Here is an 18581-nt window from a genome sequence, read left to right as displayed (position 1 = left end):
TGGAGACAGGTATACTGGACTGAGGCCTAAAAAAAATCCTTCCAGTAGCACCTTAGAGACCAACTAAATTTGTTATTGGTATGAGCTTTTGTGTGCATGCACACTTCTTCAGAAGTACCTGATATCTGGTATCTGAATAAGTGTGCATGCACACGAAAGCTCATACCAATAACAAATTTAGTTGGTCTCTAAGGTGCTACTGGAACGATTTTTTTTAATTTTGTTTCAACTACGACAGACCAACATGGCTACCTACCTGTAACATTTCCTAGGAACAACTATCAGATTGCTGCATAGATTCATTTACATTTGGTCCTGCTGACAGTGGCCTACAGTTTAAAATCAACCCCCTGCCCCATGCCCAGAAAAAGTGCAAGTAAACAATAGCAGTGCCATGAAGTCCTGAGCCACCCCAGAGCCAGTGATCGTGGCATGGATGTTGAAGTCCCCCATAACCAGCAGTCCTAGAGTCCTCAACACCACCTCCAAGACCAGCTCTTGTCAGCTCAGGCAGGGAAACTGCTGGGCAGTGAGGCAGGTGATAAACTAGCAGAATCTGTCCTGATTGCCCTTAAGTGGCTCAGAACCGCCCCTCCCCATTTGAACTGACCTGGACCCTGCAATCATCATCTGAAGCCCTTCTTTGTGTGCCTCATCCATGAGGTTGGCAACACAAGAATGGGCCTTTTCTTCAGTGGCTCCCCATTTGTGGAATGCTCTCCCCAAGGAGGCTTGCCTGTCACTTTTGTTACCTATCTTTAGGTGTCAGGCAGAAACATTCGTTATCTTACAGGGCTTTGGCTACATTAAGCAATCCGTAGCCTTATAAACTGGGGGGGGGGGTATTGCTTTTGTTTGCTATTATTCTTTATATTGTTGTGTTTTTTATATTGTAAGCTTCCCTATGAACTTTGGATAAAGGGCAGCATAGAAAATTAATTTAAAAAGCAAATAAATTAATGCAGGATAGTGCCTATGAATTCCTAAGTGGGCACTATGCCATTCCACAGTTATGGGCTCAGTTAGCCAGCGGAAGGCAGAAATGTGACATATCTTGGTACAGGAAAATGTTCATCCTTTCCTGTTGTGAGTCTGATTTGCTAAGCTCTATGAGAGGAAGAATGAATTTCATCCTGGCAGAAGAGTAATTAATTTTGACACTAGAACAAACGATGTTAACATAAAAGGCCTGCAGCTGTAATAAATAGCATATGGTGGAAATGCAGATAGTATCCTCTCTTTCTCTCATACTCACAAACACATTACCATGTCTAACAGTGCAATCCTAACCAAGTTTTCTCAGAAGTAAATATTGTTGAATTCAAAAGAGCTTACTCCCAAGTAAGTGGTGTTAGGATTGCAGCCTAAGTTCTCTAGAATGAATTTGGAGTCAAGCAAAATTACCGTAATTAGTAATTAGTATTAGTAAGGGAGTTAGTAAGGGAAATTATGCAAATTTTGATTGCAATAGCTCTTCTTCTTTTTTCCTTTACAGGTGCGTTCTTCTATATTTGAGCTTACTAGAAAAACCAAATTTCACTTGTGCCGTCACGTTGTGGTTACGGTGATCCTTCTGGCGATCATTAACTTGTTAGTTATTTTCATACCTTCCATGAAGGATATTTTTGGAGTTGTAGGTACAGTATTCAAATTATATTTGATTAAGAAATGCCTTTTATTGTGGGTCACATCAACTAGTCTGTTATAACAAAATCTATGTGCTTGGTTTGCCACAGGGGTAACGTCTGCCAATATGCTGATTTTTATTCTCCCGTCATCACTTTATTTAAAAATCACCCACCAAGATGGATCAAAACTGATTCAGAGGATTTGGGTAAGTTTCAGAAATCAGGAGCTATCTCAAGCTTTGCCCCAGTAGCCATCCCTAAACTAAGTCTGAAACTAGTCCTCCAAGAGCATAAAATATTTCTGCTTGGCTTTGATGAACATTCTCATTTGGTTAACCTGTTTATGAAAATAAGTTCTGCTAGCTGAACTACTTTTCCCCTTTTGGTTCTAGGCCTCTCTCTTTTTGGCATTAGGAGTAATGTTTTCCCTGGTGAGCATTCCTCTCGTCATCTATGACTGGGTGCATTCAGGAGACACTGCTGAAGGCCACTGAAGTTAATGGGACATTAAGAAGAATACATTTCCATTTTGCTACTCACACCAAAACCATTATTATCCCATTTTGTTAATATGCCCATCCACTCTTTGTGAGTATCCTTCATGAACTCAAAACAATGGAATACCAGTAGGATGCAATGTTCTACTGTGGGTTGCAGCCAATTAAGTATTTCTCAAGAGTAGTCCCACTGAAATTAAGGGATACAAATTAGTCATGCCCATTGATTTCAGTTGGTCTACTCTGAATAGGACAAAGATTGGCTACAACGCAATCATTTTATGTTACCTTATTTTAAATGTTATCCTTCATGTTCCCACAAGCTACTGGATCAGTATTAAGTTTATGGTGGTGGTCAGTACAATTTTGCATACTCATAGATTTGTCCATTGGCCATTGGTGTTCTGTGTGTGGTAACTGACACTAAAATAATTGAGGTTATATACTTGCAAATTAATATATCAATTTGTTTTCAACTACAATCAGTTAATCAGCCTTGATCAAACTAGAGCCCACTTCCTGGAGATAAGTTTACCTCTATCTGATTGTTCTTGTCCAGCAGTGTGCTTAGTGGATAGATAATCTACCATTAGGTCACATATGTACGTAATCTATAGGGTCTTTGGTATCTGTGAACAAAGCCTGTACACTATTAAGCCTTAGTAGATCATCCCTACCAGAAGCTGTCTTTTGCACACTCAGTTTGTGAGTTCCATGTATGCATGTTTGGTTTATTTTTAAAGAAATGGTTTGTGTTCAGATAGTTGTCCCCTGGGGATGTGAATAAATTCATAAGGTTGATTGCTGCCAATTATAGAACTGTTGATTTCAATCTGGAGCTGCGGAGGTGGTGGCTTCTTAATGAGCATTCAGTCTGGTCTGGTGAACTGCTGGAAGGATGTCCTAGAAAAGAAGGGAAGATTTGCCTAGGCTTTGGCCCAGGAGTTTAAAAGCAGGATACACTTCTGAATCACAAACGGTTATGAAGCTGAACATGAACAGACTCAGAACGGATGTTTGTCTCAGCTAAAGATCCAAGATTTAGAACCTCAAAGCCAAAGTGAGAGCATTTGGGTCAAAATTAAGGGAGAGAAGAATAACAGTGACCTCATTGTGGGAGTTTACTATAGATCCCCAAGCCAAACAGAAGACATAGATGATGCCTTCCTGGAACAGATGGTCAAGCTTGCAAAAGGAAGGGAGATAGTAGTAATGGGGGACTTCAATTACCCGGATATTTGTTGGATGTCAAACTCAGCCAAGAGCATAAGGTCAAACAGATTCCTCACTGGCCTTGCAGACAACTTCATTGTCCAGAAAGTGGAAGAAGCAACAAGAGGAACAGCCATTTTAGATCTGGTCCTAACCAATGTTGATGACCTGGTTAGTGGGGTAGAAGTGGAAGAATCATTAGGCGCGAGTGATCATGCTCTTCTGAAGTTTACTATACAGCAGAAAGGAGCAGCCAAGCATACTAGGACTCAATTTCTTGACTTTAAGAAAGCTGACTTCATAAAACTTAGGGAAGTGCTGGGTGAGATCCCATGGACAGTAATACTAAAAGGAAAGGGAGTTCATGATGGCTGGGAGTTTGTTAAGAGGGAGATAGTAAAAGCACAACTTCAGGTAATACCAATGAGACGGAAACATGGAAGGTGCCTAAAGAAGCCAGGGTGGCTATCTAAAGAACTTTTAACCAAGTTAAGATTAAAAAAGGATGTGTACAAAAAATGGAAAAGGGGGGAAACCACCAAAGAGGAATTCAAACAAATAGCCAACACGTGTAGACACAAAGTCAGAAAAGCTAAAGCACAGAATGAACTCAGGCTTGCTAGAGAGGTTAAAAGCAACAAAAAAGGCTTTTATGGGTATGTTCATAGCGAAAGGAAGAACAAAGAAACAGTGGGGTCACTCGGAGGAGAAGATGGTGAAATGCAAACAGGGGACACAGAAAGGGCTGAACTCCTCAATTCCTTCTTTGCCTCAGTCTTCTCCGATAAAGAAAACAATGCCCGACCTGAAGAATTTGGAGCAAATGATTCAGCAGAGGAAACACAGCCCAGAATAACTAAGGACACTGACAAACTGGAACGTTCAAGAAGGACACTGACAAACTGGAACGTGTCCAGAGGAGGGCAACCAAAATGGTCAAAGGCCTGGAAATGATGCCTTATGAGGAACGGCTAAGGGAGCTGGGCATGTTTAGCCTGGAGAAGAGGAGGTTAAGGGGTGATATGATAGCCATGTTCAAATATATAAAAGGATGTCACATAGAGGAGGGAGAAAGGTTGTTTTCTGCTGCTCCAGAGAAGCGGACACGGAGCAATGGATCCAAGCTACAAGAAAGAAGATTCCACCTAAACATTAGGAAGAACTTCCTGACAGTAAGAGCTGTTCGACAGTGGAATTTGCTGCCAAGGAGTGTGGTGGAGTCTCCTTTGGAGGTCTTTAAGCAGAGGCTTGACAACCATATGTCAGGAGTGCTCTGATGGTGTTTCCTGCTTGGCAGGGGGTTGGACTTGATGGCCCTTGTTGTCTCTTCCAACTCTATGATTCTATGATTCTAAATAAGTGGTCTGATAATCATTCGAAAGCAATGCCACAAATAAAAGCCCTGATGGAACTTCAGGAAATTGACCTCAGGCCGACCACTGAAAAGTGAGCATGCAGAGCGACAGCAAGCTTTCAGGTGAACAGAGCAGACCCTGTTCCCTCTGAAATTTGCCATTGGTGAAGGCAGCTATCATCAGAACACTATGAAGGATTGCAGTGGAGGTCACAGACAGACATCTTAACTGCCAGCCCTTGGTAGCTTTTGCATATTGTGTTAGAAATTCTTGCGTGTGTATTTCCCAGCTTGCATTTGAGTTTGTGTGGTGGGTGGGTATACTATAGTGTAGCAGGCAGCCAGGCTCCACAGAGTTATAAAGTTCATTTGGCTGTACCCCCCCCCCCCATGAACCTTACAGTGGAGGCAGGGAAATCTCTCTTAGCCTGACGAGGGAGAAGAGTTGGATGAGAAGCCACTGCTTAAACAGAGTGGATGTAGGCAACCATTTACGAACTGGAAAGTTAGCGGTTTGCATATAAGATTCATATTGTCCTTTCAAATGATAAGGAGAATCTTACCACATATCAAGTGAAGATATGCAAGAATTGATCACCTGTATCCAACCACCTTCAGCCTCTGTTCTGTTGACAGACTCTATGGGAATTAGAATCTGTATCAACAGCCTTCGACTTTTTCAGACCCAGTCTCATCTTTAAACTTAAACTCTTTGTATATTTAAAAGCTCTTGAGTATTTCTCCCAAAAACTGTGCCCCGTTTTCTAGATTGCATTGATAACAGTATCTCTTGGATTGAAGCTTTCAGGCACTCAAATGAAAGCAAGCAGGTTCAGGAGTGATTGCAGTGTATGACAGATAAATCTCCTTGGTACCATAGTGATATTTGTAAATTCAAATGTTTAGTTTTCTACACACCCACCCACCCCACAAGAACATAAAGCTAAAGGGGACAGTGTACCAGCAAGGCTGAGAAATAGTAAAAGAACTACTGAGGAAGTCATATGTTCCATCTCAGTGCCTTGTAAGGAAATACAATTTGAAAAGCACCCCAAGCAATTAAATGTAACATGACAGAGAAACTGGGAGACTTTGTTCTCCATCCATTGTCCACTCAGCAGAGACTTGTTCTGTAACAAATGAAGAGAAAGTTGTAACTGTCTTCAGTCTGAAGGGTCACAGGATGATCTTTCCGCATACACAGATAACCCCCACACTGCCTGTTAAGCGGCTTCTAAAACTCAAGAGACTAGCCTTCAATTGAGTAGAAGGATCTGTGGTCCATTAAAAAAGAAAAGAAAACAATGCCATGTATGCCTGTGTGTATGTGTGTGCTCTCTTGGTTGTAGCCTGAGTTACTGCAGTGCCTGTTATCCAATATAGACACCTGTATTTCTTCTTTAAAAAATAAAATAAAATCATTGTAATTGCATTTGAGGTGTTCTGCCATGAAAATTTCTGGATCACAGTTATCCACCCTTTGGATCAATCAGTGTTTGTTTTATCCAGTTCAGGCTCTGGGACAATTATCCTACTGATATTCAGCCCACCTGTATATTTTTTAAACCAAAACTCATGATAAACTGTACATATTTCATAGTACTATTTCATAACTGCTTTTATAAATATTTTGCCTCTTTTCGGAATGTGTAGGACTTTAGAATGTGATATTATTTTTCATTTCTGCAAAGTGCTTTATAGATAGTATCTTGTTCATCTGCAAAACCACATTGTGAAGTAGGTCAGTTAAGAGTTCCCTATTGCAGAGTGGAGGCCTGGGGAGGGAATGAATTGTTCATGGCTGAGCAAGGATTTGGACTTAGGTCTCCAGTTCAAGTCCAGCATTTTGTCCATTAGACTATTTTGAAGGATGGTACAAAAAGCAAGTTGCTGTTGGGTTCAAACTGACACATGAAACTGTACTAGGTTTTGGTTTTGTCTTAAATGCTGATGTAAAATGGCCTGGTGATACCTAGAGACTCTTGGGATTCACCATAATATTGTGATACGCTTGCAAATAAATTACCGAATGGATGAGTAATGGAGAATAATAAGTACACAAGGTGTTAGGGATGGCGTAGGTCTCAGGGTCTTGAGATGAGATTCACAGGAACATTGTCAACATTAAATGATAGTTGGTTCCCCTCAGTTTGGGAATAACTAATTTTGGCAGTGGTGTAGCACATTTCAAGCAAAGCCACAACATCCAAGCCATTAATTCATTGCCCAGGCTATCTTGATGATGATGAGTTCTAATTAAAGCTACAGCATAATTGATTTTTTAGGTCACAGTTCCAGCTTTTTGGTTTTCTACGCCAGCCTCAATTTACTCCTTCCCTATCCTTCTTTTGTGCATGTTGATATTGACTAGGAGCTCTGTTTTTATTAACTTGGATTGTTTTAAAAGGGGATTAGGAAGGGAAATCATGGAACGTAAGTCTATCAACAGCTGCTAGCCATGATTACAAAGCAGAAGCTCTATGTTCCAAGACAGGGAATGCAAATCTTTGAAGGGCAAGAGAGGGCTGGTGCCCTTCATTACCTGCTGGGACAATCTCCTGAAGGCCTCTAATGGCAAACAGGATGCTAGACCAGGTGGGCCATTGGACTGATTTAGCAGGGGCTTAATAGCTGGCTATAAAGGTCTTTTCCAACCTTAGCTGATAAAGCACAGTACATGTGCAATTGCTGTAGAGGATCCAAATACCTCCCCTCATCCCTGGCAGTATGTCTGTTGCAGGAATGTCATGTTTCCCCATCACAATAATTTGTCCCTGGGGGTGGGGAGAAAAGGGAGGGGGAAAGCAATGGGTAGCAAAACTTGCTCCCAGTTGCATTGCATATGACGTTGCACTATTGCTTGAAAACCAAATACAATCTGGATGAAACACAGACAAGGATATGCCTTTCCTTGGTCCCCCAGTTCCACAAACTTCTTTCTGAACTTTGGACAATATCACAGTAGAATGTATTGGCTTAGGTGGGTTTTTAAAAACCTCTCAGATCTCCTCTGTCCAGGGATCTTTCTTTATTCGGAAGTGAGCATTCCTGAGAGTGTTTGGCATCAGGAAAGCATGTCCTTTTGTTTTGGTTTTTTTAAAAAAACAACACAAAACTGAATGTGCCCATTGTTTCTCAGTGTAAGGCCTTCTGCTATCAAATGGGATGATAACATTGAATGCCTTTGTCAAACACAGGGCTGGCAGGACCTTGATACTCACATGCTGTACATATATCCCCTAAGTCTGATTTTTTTAAAACAGCAGCAGCAACAAAAAGAATCTATGCAGTTGTGTTGTATTGTAGGAAACGTTTCATTTGTGTATGTATATATATATATTGTAAATAAATAGGATGCTTCTATTTTTGCAGTTGTGTATTCCGTAAAATGAAAGTGCTGAGGTAGTCTGTCCATAAGAGTTATTTAAAAAACAAAAAAACGTGTTTGTAACCAAATCTGAATAGTAGCATCAAAGCCTTAGCTCTCGACTTCACTGAATTCGTCCTCTCCCACTTTTACTCTGTCCAGTTCTATTCTACCATGTAATGAAGTTGCCTAAAGCAAATCCTAAGCTTGTATAATGGTGTTGTTTACTGTAGCACATTTCTAAGAGCACAACTCAATGAACTGCCATACTTTGCTACTATCTGCCATATATTTCTCTTTGTTAACTGGAAGTAAAATGTAATCCTTTTGCAGTGCCCTCTAACCTTCTATGAATCTGTGCTGTGATACAGAGCTTCATGTGTGCTTGGATGTGTCCATAAAAAAAGAAACTACCTTATATTGGCTCAAACCATTGGCCCATGTTTACCCATTTCTGTCTGCTCTAAACTGGCAGCTGTTCCACAAAGTACAAGGAAGAGGTTTTCCTCAGCTGCTTGAGATCCTTCAATTAGAAGTGAACCTGAAGCAATATGCATGTGGTCCACCAATGCGCTTGTGGTTCATCCATCTCCTACATACAACATTTCTAGTCCCCACTAGACACTTTAGCTATACATTGGGAATGGGGGCTGCTGGCAGACTCAACCACAATAGATCTTCAAATCAGGATGCTTGAGTGGAATCCATCAAGTTCTGCTGTTGACAAGACTCCCATTTTAAACGCTCTTGTATAAGAAACAAATAAAGGATATTAACAGCAATGGATGCAAATGGAAAAAGTTCATGTTGCGTAGTGATTTGTGGCCAACAGTGCAACCACTAAGCTGGAATCCTAAAGGATCCTCAAATAATGAAATTCTAAAGACACCATAAGAAGTAGCGGGGTGGGTAGGCGGGTGTGAAGGCAGCCCCTGTACAGAGCAGGCGATTTTATATACTGTATTTTTTGCTCTATAAGACTCACTTTTCCCCTCCTAAAAAGTAAGGGGAAATGTGTGTGCGTCTTATGGAGTGAGTGCAGGCTGCACAGCTATCCCAGAAGCCAGAACAGCAAGAGGGATTGTTGCTTTCACTGCGTAGTGATCCCTCTTGCTGTTTTGGCTTCTGAGATTCAGAATATTTTTTTTCCTTGTTTTCCTCCTCCCAAAACTAGGTGCGTCTTGTGGTCTAGTGCGTCTTATAGAGCGAAAAATACAGTAAAATGTCAACACTGCTTATTAATCTGGCACTGGGTTCAGTACACTATTTTGAGGGCAAATGAGCTGCAGAGGGCAGGGAGTGGCTTTTCTTTGTTGTCGCTTGTGCTTACCCAAAAAAGCACTGTGTTTGTGAGTGTGCACACATACCATAGCCCTCTTAAGCTCTGAATCACAGCCTACAAGTGGGATTAGTTCTGTCAAAGATAGTTTTGTATGAGAGCCCAAGGAAATTATGCACCATGTTCAAAGAAGCACTGAAGGCCGTTTTGCTAGCAACATTGATTGTTTGTTTGGTCTGTTTGCTGGGACATAAGCCAGGCCTTAAGTAGAACTGTGCTATGTGGCAAGCTGACTGTGTGCTCTCAGCACAGAGATGAATCTTAGCAGCTGAACTGGTCCTTCATTTAAATCAAAATTGTAGTCACAAATATCTTACATAATGTATTTTTAAAGCTGGAGTACCTTGTTATTCAGTATTTCAGTGTTGTCCTACTGATTTCCAATGGATCGTTAATACATTTACCAGGCTTATTTTGTGAGTATGAAATGGCAGGACCTGAAGCAGCACAATTTTCAAACCAGCACAAATATCAAATGTAGGGGTGGGGGTATGTAAGCTCTTGCTTTTTAAATTACTGCATTGTTTATTCTCTAGTGCTGCAGATAATCCAACAAATTCGGTTTAAAAAGTGAAAAATATCCCATTAAGAACTGAATGTACATTGTTTACATTAAACCAGTTTTCTAAAGTCCTAAGCTATGTTTTAAGCGGAGTGGTGTCCACTCCGGTTATTAAAAAAATACTATTAGAAACATTTTCCTCTGGCTTCTGTGTCATTGTTATCTGTGCTGTTCATATTTAATGATATACATGTAAATGGTGATCTGTGTAAATAAAAACAGTGTAATTCTGGAATTTTCTGTTTTCAGTATAATTTTTAAACATAAAAGTATGGTCTGAAACAATTAGATGCATTAATTTTGAGAGAAGATTTAGATCCATTAACCACACTTTGGGTGTTAATGCCCTAGTGTTCCTCAACATGGGAGTGAGGACACAACACCTAGTCTTCGAAAGAAAAGTGCAACCATTTGTAGTAGCAGCCTGTTGTCTTGTAGACATTTTGGACTACAAGCCCCATCATACCAGCGGGAGTTGTAGTCCAAAATGTCTAGAAGGCAACAGGTTGTGGAAGTCTGGTCTACAATAATTGGGTCTTCACTCACACAGCTGTACACAAAAATGCTTTGCTGAAAAGCTGTTTGAATGAAAAGCAGGGAGCAAGGTGACTCGACACATCCCAGATTCTGCCCTCATGTTGACCAACGAGAGCATTAGCTTCAAAACAGCTTCAGTTGGACAAGCTGAAGAAGCAATACAGTGGTGCCCCGCAAGACGAATGCCTCGCAAGACGGAAAACCCACTAGACGAAAGGGTTTTCCGTTTTGGAGGTGCTTCGCAGGACGAATTTCTCTATGGGCTTGCTTCGCAAAACGAAAGTGTCTTGCAATTCCTGGGGGGTTTTTTTCACTCCCCACCCCCTTTTTCTAAGGCACTAAGCTGCTAATAGCCTTTTAGCAGCTAATCCGCTAATCCCTTAAGCCTTTAATAGCCGCTAATAGCCGCTAAACCGCTAATAGCGCTAATCCGCTAATGGGCTTGCTTTGCAAGACGAAAAAACCGCTAGATGAAGAGACTCACGGAACGGATTCTTTTCATCTTGCGAGGCACCACTGTATTACTGCTAGGGTTCTCCTCTGCCTTGGTCAAGAGGGAAAAAGCAGGAAATGTATGCTGCACAGTTTTGTCAAGTTTAACCTTCTTCCTGAACCAGCTCTGAAATGGATAACAAACTGGGTATCCAGGAAGGATATGATGTATGATGGCAGAACAACAACTGGTCATTTGCAACCTTTAGGATGGTGACTAAGGTCTTTGTATTCCAGGGGGGTGTTTAAGATGACAGTAATTGCTGTCTGCTCAGCTGAAGCTTTTATGGCTCCTCCTCTGGGAATCTTTGATCAGGTTTGCTATTCTGAAACTTCAGCCTTCATTTTAGCTGGCCTGGCATCATACTTGGGCAGCTACTTAGTCCCAGGCTGTCTAGTAGGTCCTGCCTGCCTGCCTGCCTCTCCTCCCTCCATTCAGTGGCACTGCCACCAGTAGTACTACCAATAGGACTCACTGCACCTACAAAAATGGTGATAATAAGAGAAAACTGATACACAATATCATTGACATCTCAGTGTTGGTGCACAAGTTATTTAGATATTCAAAGGTGCCCAGTGGTTGCATACGCTTGCAAACAATAAACAGTTTTAATTGTGGGAGAAAGGTAGATAGTTAAATCCTCCAGCTCTCCTCAGCCCTGCTCCCATCAGTTTTAACCAAAACATACCCCACCTTCCCTCCCCATTGTTTAAAAACAGTCACTAACATCTATGCATAAGTACATCCCATTTAGTTCAATGCGGCTTGTTCTCTGGTGAATGTGCTAAACCATAGTTCTGTGGGTATTGTTGGGCTACAGCTCCTCTTATGTCTGACTCTTGGTTATGCTGGCAGAGACTGATGGAAATTAGAAGTCCAACAATATTCAGAGAACCACAGGTTCCCTACCCCTGGTGTATAGGATTACAGCTTAAAGGAACTGGTTGGTGGCTGGCAACAGCTCTCCAGGATTTTAGACAGATTTTCTCCCAGTCCTACCTGAAAGGATTGAAACTAGGACCTTCTGATCTGTTGCCCTTCCCCTTAAAGAAAGGGTATCTTCATATAGGAAAAGCCTTATCTAGTTCCATGTCAGCCTCAAGAGGTAAGTCTGCCAGCTTCCTAAAGATTCTCAGATTATGATTGACAGCTCCAAGAAGGTAACAGGGCTGAACAATGAATTTTCTACTGGGAATATCTAGGCATATTCCCATAGCTCTGAAGCCATAATTCTGATCCGAAGGACAATTGGACATATTAATGGACCAATCTTTTCAAACATGTTTAATTTTCATCACTGTAGTCTTAACTCCTGGGTTAAAGTCCCATGAAATGTAGTCAGACTTACTTCTGAATATGTGGTTTGAACTGTGCTCTGAGGTAGAACTCCTTGCATTTATTCTTGTTTGTGAAAGTTCATTGGTCATGTGCAATAACTGTAAAGAACTGGTTTCTTCCACCCCTTCACAAATGCAGCCTTTCAAAGCTTAGTTTAACCAAGACTTTTCAAAGTAGACTGCTGAAATGCATGATACCCACTTTGATTAATTTTCCCCTTCCAGCCATTTTTTTGTTGTTTACTTTGATTGGGTGGAGTGCTGATTACCTCATCTATTCTAATTAGTACATTGTGGATGGCTTAGGTTAGCGGAGATGATTCACTGGAGCAATGCCCTATTTTTCATGGACTTCTGCTTTCATTGAGGCTGTGTTTCATGGATATTAACACACACACACACACACACAAAATTCACATTTGTCTTCTAGTTTTCTTCACCGCAAGAGTGTAACAAAAAGCATTCTCCCATCCAATGCCAATCTTTAATTAGACTTTGCAAGTCTTAAAATGGATTTTCTCCCCTTATTTAGTATGTCATGAGGCTCTATGCTTCCTCTAAGCCTATAAAGGCAGAATTTTCTTATTTGTTGCTTTTTATTTTATAAAATCATTTGTATTCTGCCTCTCTGAACATAGCCCACAGTGAGCAGCAAACATAAAAAATAATGCATATAAAAATAAGAACATCATCCTAGGTAGCATCTTAGGCCTTATGAGGCTGAGAATTTATTCTGGTGAAATGTCTAAATGGTTATTCCGGCAAAGTTAACGAAGTTCATTTATTTGTCTGCAAAGCTATTTTGACTGCAAGAGCTGCTGTTCTATGTCTGATTGAGTGCAGGGAAATAACTTTGCTTCCATGGAAACAAATCTCGGCTGCTGATGGTGAGTAGATAGGACCATACTTTATGCTACCAAAATCTGTGGCTAGCAAAGTTTCCCCATACATTTTTTGCTATACAGATCAGCCTTACTCAACCCAGTGTCCTTCAGATGTTTAGATCTAGGACTCCCATCTTCTCCAGCTATAATGGCCAATGGTCAAGGTTGATAAGAGTTTTAGTCTTGAAACACCTGAAAGGCACTAGATGGTGGAAGCCTGATATAGACAAATATATCATTACATAGAGTTCTAGCCTTAAGCATCATGGAACAATCACTAACTCGGTTTCTCTTTTAGTAGCCCAACAATTTCCTCATGTGTGACTAAGGATATCTGAATTCTAGTGTTGTTATATTTATTTTCCCAATGGTTCATTACTCCCCCCCCCCCCGTGAGTTGCGGTTTCTAAAAAAAGCAGCTGCAATAGCTTTTCAGTTGTAACAGTATTAGATAAGAACTTGAGTATTGTTTGCTCTCTTCCTAGAGACAAATTATGTTGTGTATATTGATATCTTTGGGGTAACTGAACAGGCGTCATTACATACGTCAAACTACATCCTTTAATTGCAATGAGTAAACTGCAACATGAACTCCAGGTAGGAAATGTTCACTTCTCTAGAAGAACAAACTTGCCCTTTGCCAAAGGAAGGGACGGAATATGTCAAACATTTCTAATACTTGCTCTCCAAAGTTATTTAACAGCATTCTGGTCGCATCACTCTACTGTATAAATGTGTTGTGCAGAACTTTGTTGTTACATCTTATTAAAGAACGGAGCCAAGAAATCCAGACATGTTAAATATCACATAGGCTGCTGTTTTATCAGTGCTAGTTTGGTCAAACAGGAGGAATGGTGCGTCCAACTACAAAAAAAAAAGTATAGCAGAAAGGACAATGAAAATAGGAAAAAAAGTTTTATATGCAAATATATACTGGTATGTAGGCCGGGATGCAACTAAAAACTAATCATCTAGCTAAAACATATATTTTGCAACAAACACTGTGCAGTCTGCACTCGACCTGAACTGGGTCTCACTTGCCACCAGTGATGTTTTGAAGCTTATGGACAGGCCTAATGAAATGTTGATACAAATTATAGTTATTTCTTTGCAGATATATGACCACAATGTAACAATTGTGTAGCCATTAAGTATATTTTTATCATCTCAGAATGATCATGTCTGGTTTAAAGTTTGTTTTCCTTGTTTCCTTTATTTTTAAGCAATTATGTAAAAATTGAGTTAGAAAATTGTTTTACTTAGGGGCCCCTCATAATCTGTAACTTACTGTAGCTTACTGGCACTGTCCAGTAGCATCATAAGCAATAAAAATGCTGTCTGGAAGCGCCCTTAGGCTACAATCTTATGCAGCTGTATCTGGGAGTAAGTCCCATTGAACTCATGAGTAAGAGTAACTAATATGTATAGGAATACACTATTAGTCTGCATTCAAACTAGTGAGAGCAGTTTATTTTCTTTGGATAACCTTTCAGCAGCTCTCATTTAAATTAATAAGCAATATCCTCAGGAAACATGATAAACTGATTGTTGTTGGACTTTGATCTCAGTGCGCAATTAACTGACATGCTTCTGGCATTGACACCATAGCAGGGGTCAGCAAACTTTTTCAGCAGGGGGCCGGTCCACTGTCCCTCAGACCTTGTGGGGGGCCGGACTATATTTAGGGGGGGGGGGTGAACAAATTCCTAAGCCCCACAAATAACCCAGAGATACATTTTAAATTAAAGCATACATTCTACTTGTAAAAACACCAGGCAGGCCCCACAAATAACCCAGAGATGCATTTTAAATAAAAGGACACATTCTACTCATGTAAAAACACACCGATTCCTGGACCGTCCGCAGGTCGAATTTAGAAGGTGATTGGGCCGGAGCCGACCCCCGGGCCTTAGTTTGCCTACCCATGCCATAGGGCCATGTTCTTCATGCAAGAAGATAATCCTAAATGTTCCCATCTGACGCAATAAGATCCATAGATATTGACATAAGCGGGAAACATTATTTGCTTTATTGCAACATCCTCCTTGGCATTTTTTCAAAAAGAAAAGCTTTCTTTTCACATCAGCCAAACAAAGGTTATCTTGGGGAAATGTAAATAAGAAACTACACAGTAGTTAGTTTCACTTATATCCATGACAATTAATCAGAAAATAGGACCAAACTCATTTAAAGTTTTTTCATGATTGATCAGAGTTCCACTTCCTGTTTTACAATTACTCTAATAAGAGCTCCAGAGAAAGTGATGTAGCAACCTGACACTGCTACAATCTGACTACTTGTAGAGATGGTGTAGCATGCTGTCTGTGGGCAATGAGATTCCCTAATTCAAACCTCGCCTCCAGCATAAACACACACACTAAGCAGTCATAAGGGGGAATTATACACAGCCTTAAATACATCCTTGCATCCAAAGTCTGTGGGGTATTACGTTGTATGTTTAACCCCTTAGGTGGAATTCCCTTCCCTCAGTGGCCATTTTGTGGTTGTGTGAAAGATGTTGTATGAATCTGCACTAACCAACCCTCTTGTGTCTCTCCCCCCCCATCCCAAAGAACATTGCCATTCAATGGAAAATGAAGTCATGCTAGTTATCACTTGATTTGCCTCTTTTTTATATATACAGTTACCCTGCATAGCTTTCCATTCAAATGGTGGCCCCGGTGTGAAATAATATAAAAGGTAAAGGTACCCCTGCCCGTACGGGCCAGTCTTGACAGACTCTAGGGTTGTGCGCCCATCTCACTTAAGAGGCCGAGGGCCAGCGCTGTCCGGAGACACTTCCGGGTCATGTGGCCAGCGTGACAAGCTGCATCTGGCGAGCCAGCGCAGCACACGGAACGCCGTTTACCTTCCCGCTGGTAAGCGGTCCCTATTTATCTACTTGCACCCGGAGGTGCTTTCGAACTGCTAGGTTGGCAGGCGCTGGGACCGAGTGACGGGAGCGCACCCCGCCGCGGGGATTCGAACCACCGACCTTTCGATCAGCAAGCCCTAGGCGCTGAGGCTTTTACCCACAGCGCCACCCGCGTCCCTGTGAAATAATATAGCAGGCTTTATATCTGTAACAATGCACACAGAGACATGCCAGAAAGGAAGCAGCTAAAGTAAGCAGGATATGGTAGAATTTAAAGAAATAGCCCTGATATAATACACAGATGTGCATTGTGTCATTAAATAGTAATCAATTTAATTTCCGGCTGTGCTCATTTTGGAGCTTCAGAAAGGTTTGGAGAATCTCTGCCAGTTACAGTGAGCTTAGATAATAAGTCTATTAATATTAGGCAGGCAGCTTAGGTGTACTATTTTTGATGCCTGCTGAAATCTTTGCCTAGGTTTTCCCCTTGGCTTTTAAATGCAGAATTTGGCTAAAAAGTTTCATTAACTAGCTTACATTGATTACAGCCCATTTCTAAACACGTAGTATCTCTGACTGCAAACAAGAATAACCCTCTTTCAGTGGAGTAGTATCATATTTTGTGACACTGTTTTGGCACACGAGTTGGTCCAACCCATGCCAAAAAGATTTCATGACCCACAAACTTATGCCCTCACTAAATTTTAAATATGTTTGTCATTCACACTTGACAGGTTTGTAAGAGAGAAACCCATACAAAGCATCTTATCAATGGTGTGATGTACTGCCATCTTGTGGCAGCATTTCTGCAACAGAGCTTCAAGATTCTACAGTGTGAAAATCACATAAGAAATTTCACTGAACAAGAGACCACAAAAAAATAAGAATATATATCCAACTAGCAAAGTACTGAGTGTTTCTTTTATCCCAGTGGAGCCAGAAAATTTTCCAGTGTGTGCCATACACAGACATTTTATTTTTATTTTCATTGTCTCAACTTTATCTAAGATTGGTATATTTGGCTGTGAGATTTTCAGATTACACTGAGATGAAGCTAATTAACACATCTTTAATACTTAGAATTATTTTAAGATTAGGAAAATTAATGCTATGTCACAGACATTTCCTCTTCCCTTTTGCACTTCCTGCCACTCTCGTTTTTCCTTTGCGTCGTACACCTTTGTTTCCATGGATGCCAGACACATGATTGCCATTTGTGGTGTGTTGCCAGTGTGGTGTAGCATTGAGACTTGGGATATGCTAGCATTCCAATCCTCACTCAAACATGCAGCCTTGGGCCAGTCACAGTCTCTTAGCCTAACATACCTCTCAGGGTTGTGAGGATAAAACAGGAAGACGGAGAACCATGTACGCCACTTTGAGCTCTTTGGGTGAAAAGTGGTATCATAGCTGTCAACTTTCACCTTTTCTTGCGAGGAATCCTATTCGGAATAAGGGAATTTCCTTTTAAAAAAGGGAAAAGTTGACAGCTATGGGTAGGATATAAATGTAATAAAAAAACAAATAAACCAACAAACCAAATAATACATTCTTATGTTTTGAGATTTTCAGGACACTGTGTTTCCCCCTTCCTTCCTGGGCTGAGTGGACATAAGATATGGGTGAATATGTCCTCACGCCTCATATAAACACACTCTGTCATTGGAATATAGGGTTGCTCAGTTATAATTCTCCTTATCTTAAGTGTTTTGAGTGGACAACAATTTTATATAAGGCGTGAAGGGCAAGGACATCTATTCCCAAGGAGACAGCACAATCAGTACAAATAACATGACACAGATTAGTGCCTGAATGACAATCTGCATTCTTGTTGGGAGACTGATGTCTCCAGAGGAGTTAACACTATCTCATCCCCCCTCCACAAGTTTATAAATATAACATAAATCATAGATAATTATTTCACATCCTGTTTCCTTGTTGTCCTAAACACAGGAAAGCTTTTTCTTCACAGCTATTATTCATGCTTGTTAATAATAAGAGTGTGCTTTTGTCCTCAAGGCTTCACAGCTATATGTATCCAGCACTACTGAGCAGCAATTATTAACATCCATGAAAACCTATACAATTTATCCAGTAACACCACTGATTCTGAACACCCCCCCCCCAAAAAAAAAGTGCAAAGCAAAACAGAAACCTGCTATCTCCTGAGATTAGACAGACTTATTAAATGAGAAGTCTTCTCAAAAATCACTCCATAGTTTGCCATTTAATTTCATTGTCAGTTTTGGTGCAATCCAACTCCCTATTAGCTGGGCTGAAGGGCTTTAGGACTTGGTGCCACAGGTCCCACCCTAGAAGAGGGGAGCTCATTAGAAATCCCCCTCTGCCATCAACAGATGTCCATCCACCTGTGCACAGACAGGCTGGTGATTAAGAGCCACACCTGCCACATCCCAGAAAAGGGATGACCTGGGATGGGGGCAGTGGCGTAGCGTGGGTTGTCAGCACCCAGGGCAAGGCAAGTAATTTGCGCCC

General features: G+C 40.9%; 1 protein-coding gene and 3 long non-coding RNA genes across 5 annotated transcripts in view; 2 read left to right on the top strand and 2 right to left on the bottom strand.

Moving 5' to 3' along the window:
* The window catches only part of SLC38A1 (solute carrier family 38 member 1), a 41230-nt gene extending 38294 nt beyond the window's left edge, over nucleotides 1-2936 (top strand). For both annotated transcript variants that reach the window (XM_083399859.1, XM_083399860.1), the window contains 3 exons: nucleotides 1496-1637; nucleotides 1737-1834; nucleotides 2021-2936. In XM_083399859.1, the coding sequence (XP_083255985.1) occupies nucleotides 1496-1637; nucleotides 1737-1834; nucleotides 2021-2122 (342 nt within the window). In that variant the 3' untranslated portion in view covers nucleotides 2123-2936. The remainder of the gene's footprint in view (nucleotides 1-1495; nucleotides 1638-1736; nucleotides 1835-2020) is intronic.
* Nucleotides 2828-9010, bottom strand: LOC310658273. Its single transcript, XR_014502169.1, has 2 exons — nucleotides 5255-9010; nucleotides 2828-3028 (listed from the first exon to the last, which is right to left on the bottom strand). It is a non-coding gene; the product is annotated as an uncharacterized lncRNA (long non-coding RNA).
* Nucleotides 9011-13753: 4743 nt separating this feature from the next.
* On the bottom strand, nucleotides 13754-18524 carry LOC310658350. The gene is made up of 2 exons (XR_014502262.1): nucleotides 17412-18524; nucleotides 13754-14074 (listed from the first exon to the last, which is right to left on the bottom strand). It is a non-coding gene; the product is annotated as an uncharacterized lncRNA (long non-coding RNA).
* LOC310658300 lies at nucleotides 15134-18207 on the top strand. The gene is made up of 2 exons (XR_014502202.1): nucleotides 15134-15910; nucleotides 16282-18207. It is a non-coding gene; the product is annotated as an uncharacterized lncRNA (long non-coding RNA).
* Nucleotides 18525-18581: the final 57 nt, after the last annotated feature.

The sequence above is a fragment of the Podarcis tiliguerta genome (genome assembly GCF_965153285.1).
Source record: "Podarcis tiliguerta genome assembly, chromosome: 10".
Classification (NCBI taxonomy): domain Eukaryota; kingdom Metazoa; phylum Chordata; class Lepidosauria; order Squamata; family Lacertidae; genus Podarcis; species Podarcis tiliguerta.
This window is presented reverse-complemented; position numbering and strand designations above follow the sequence as displayed.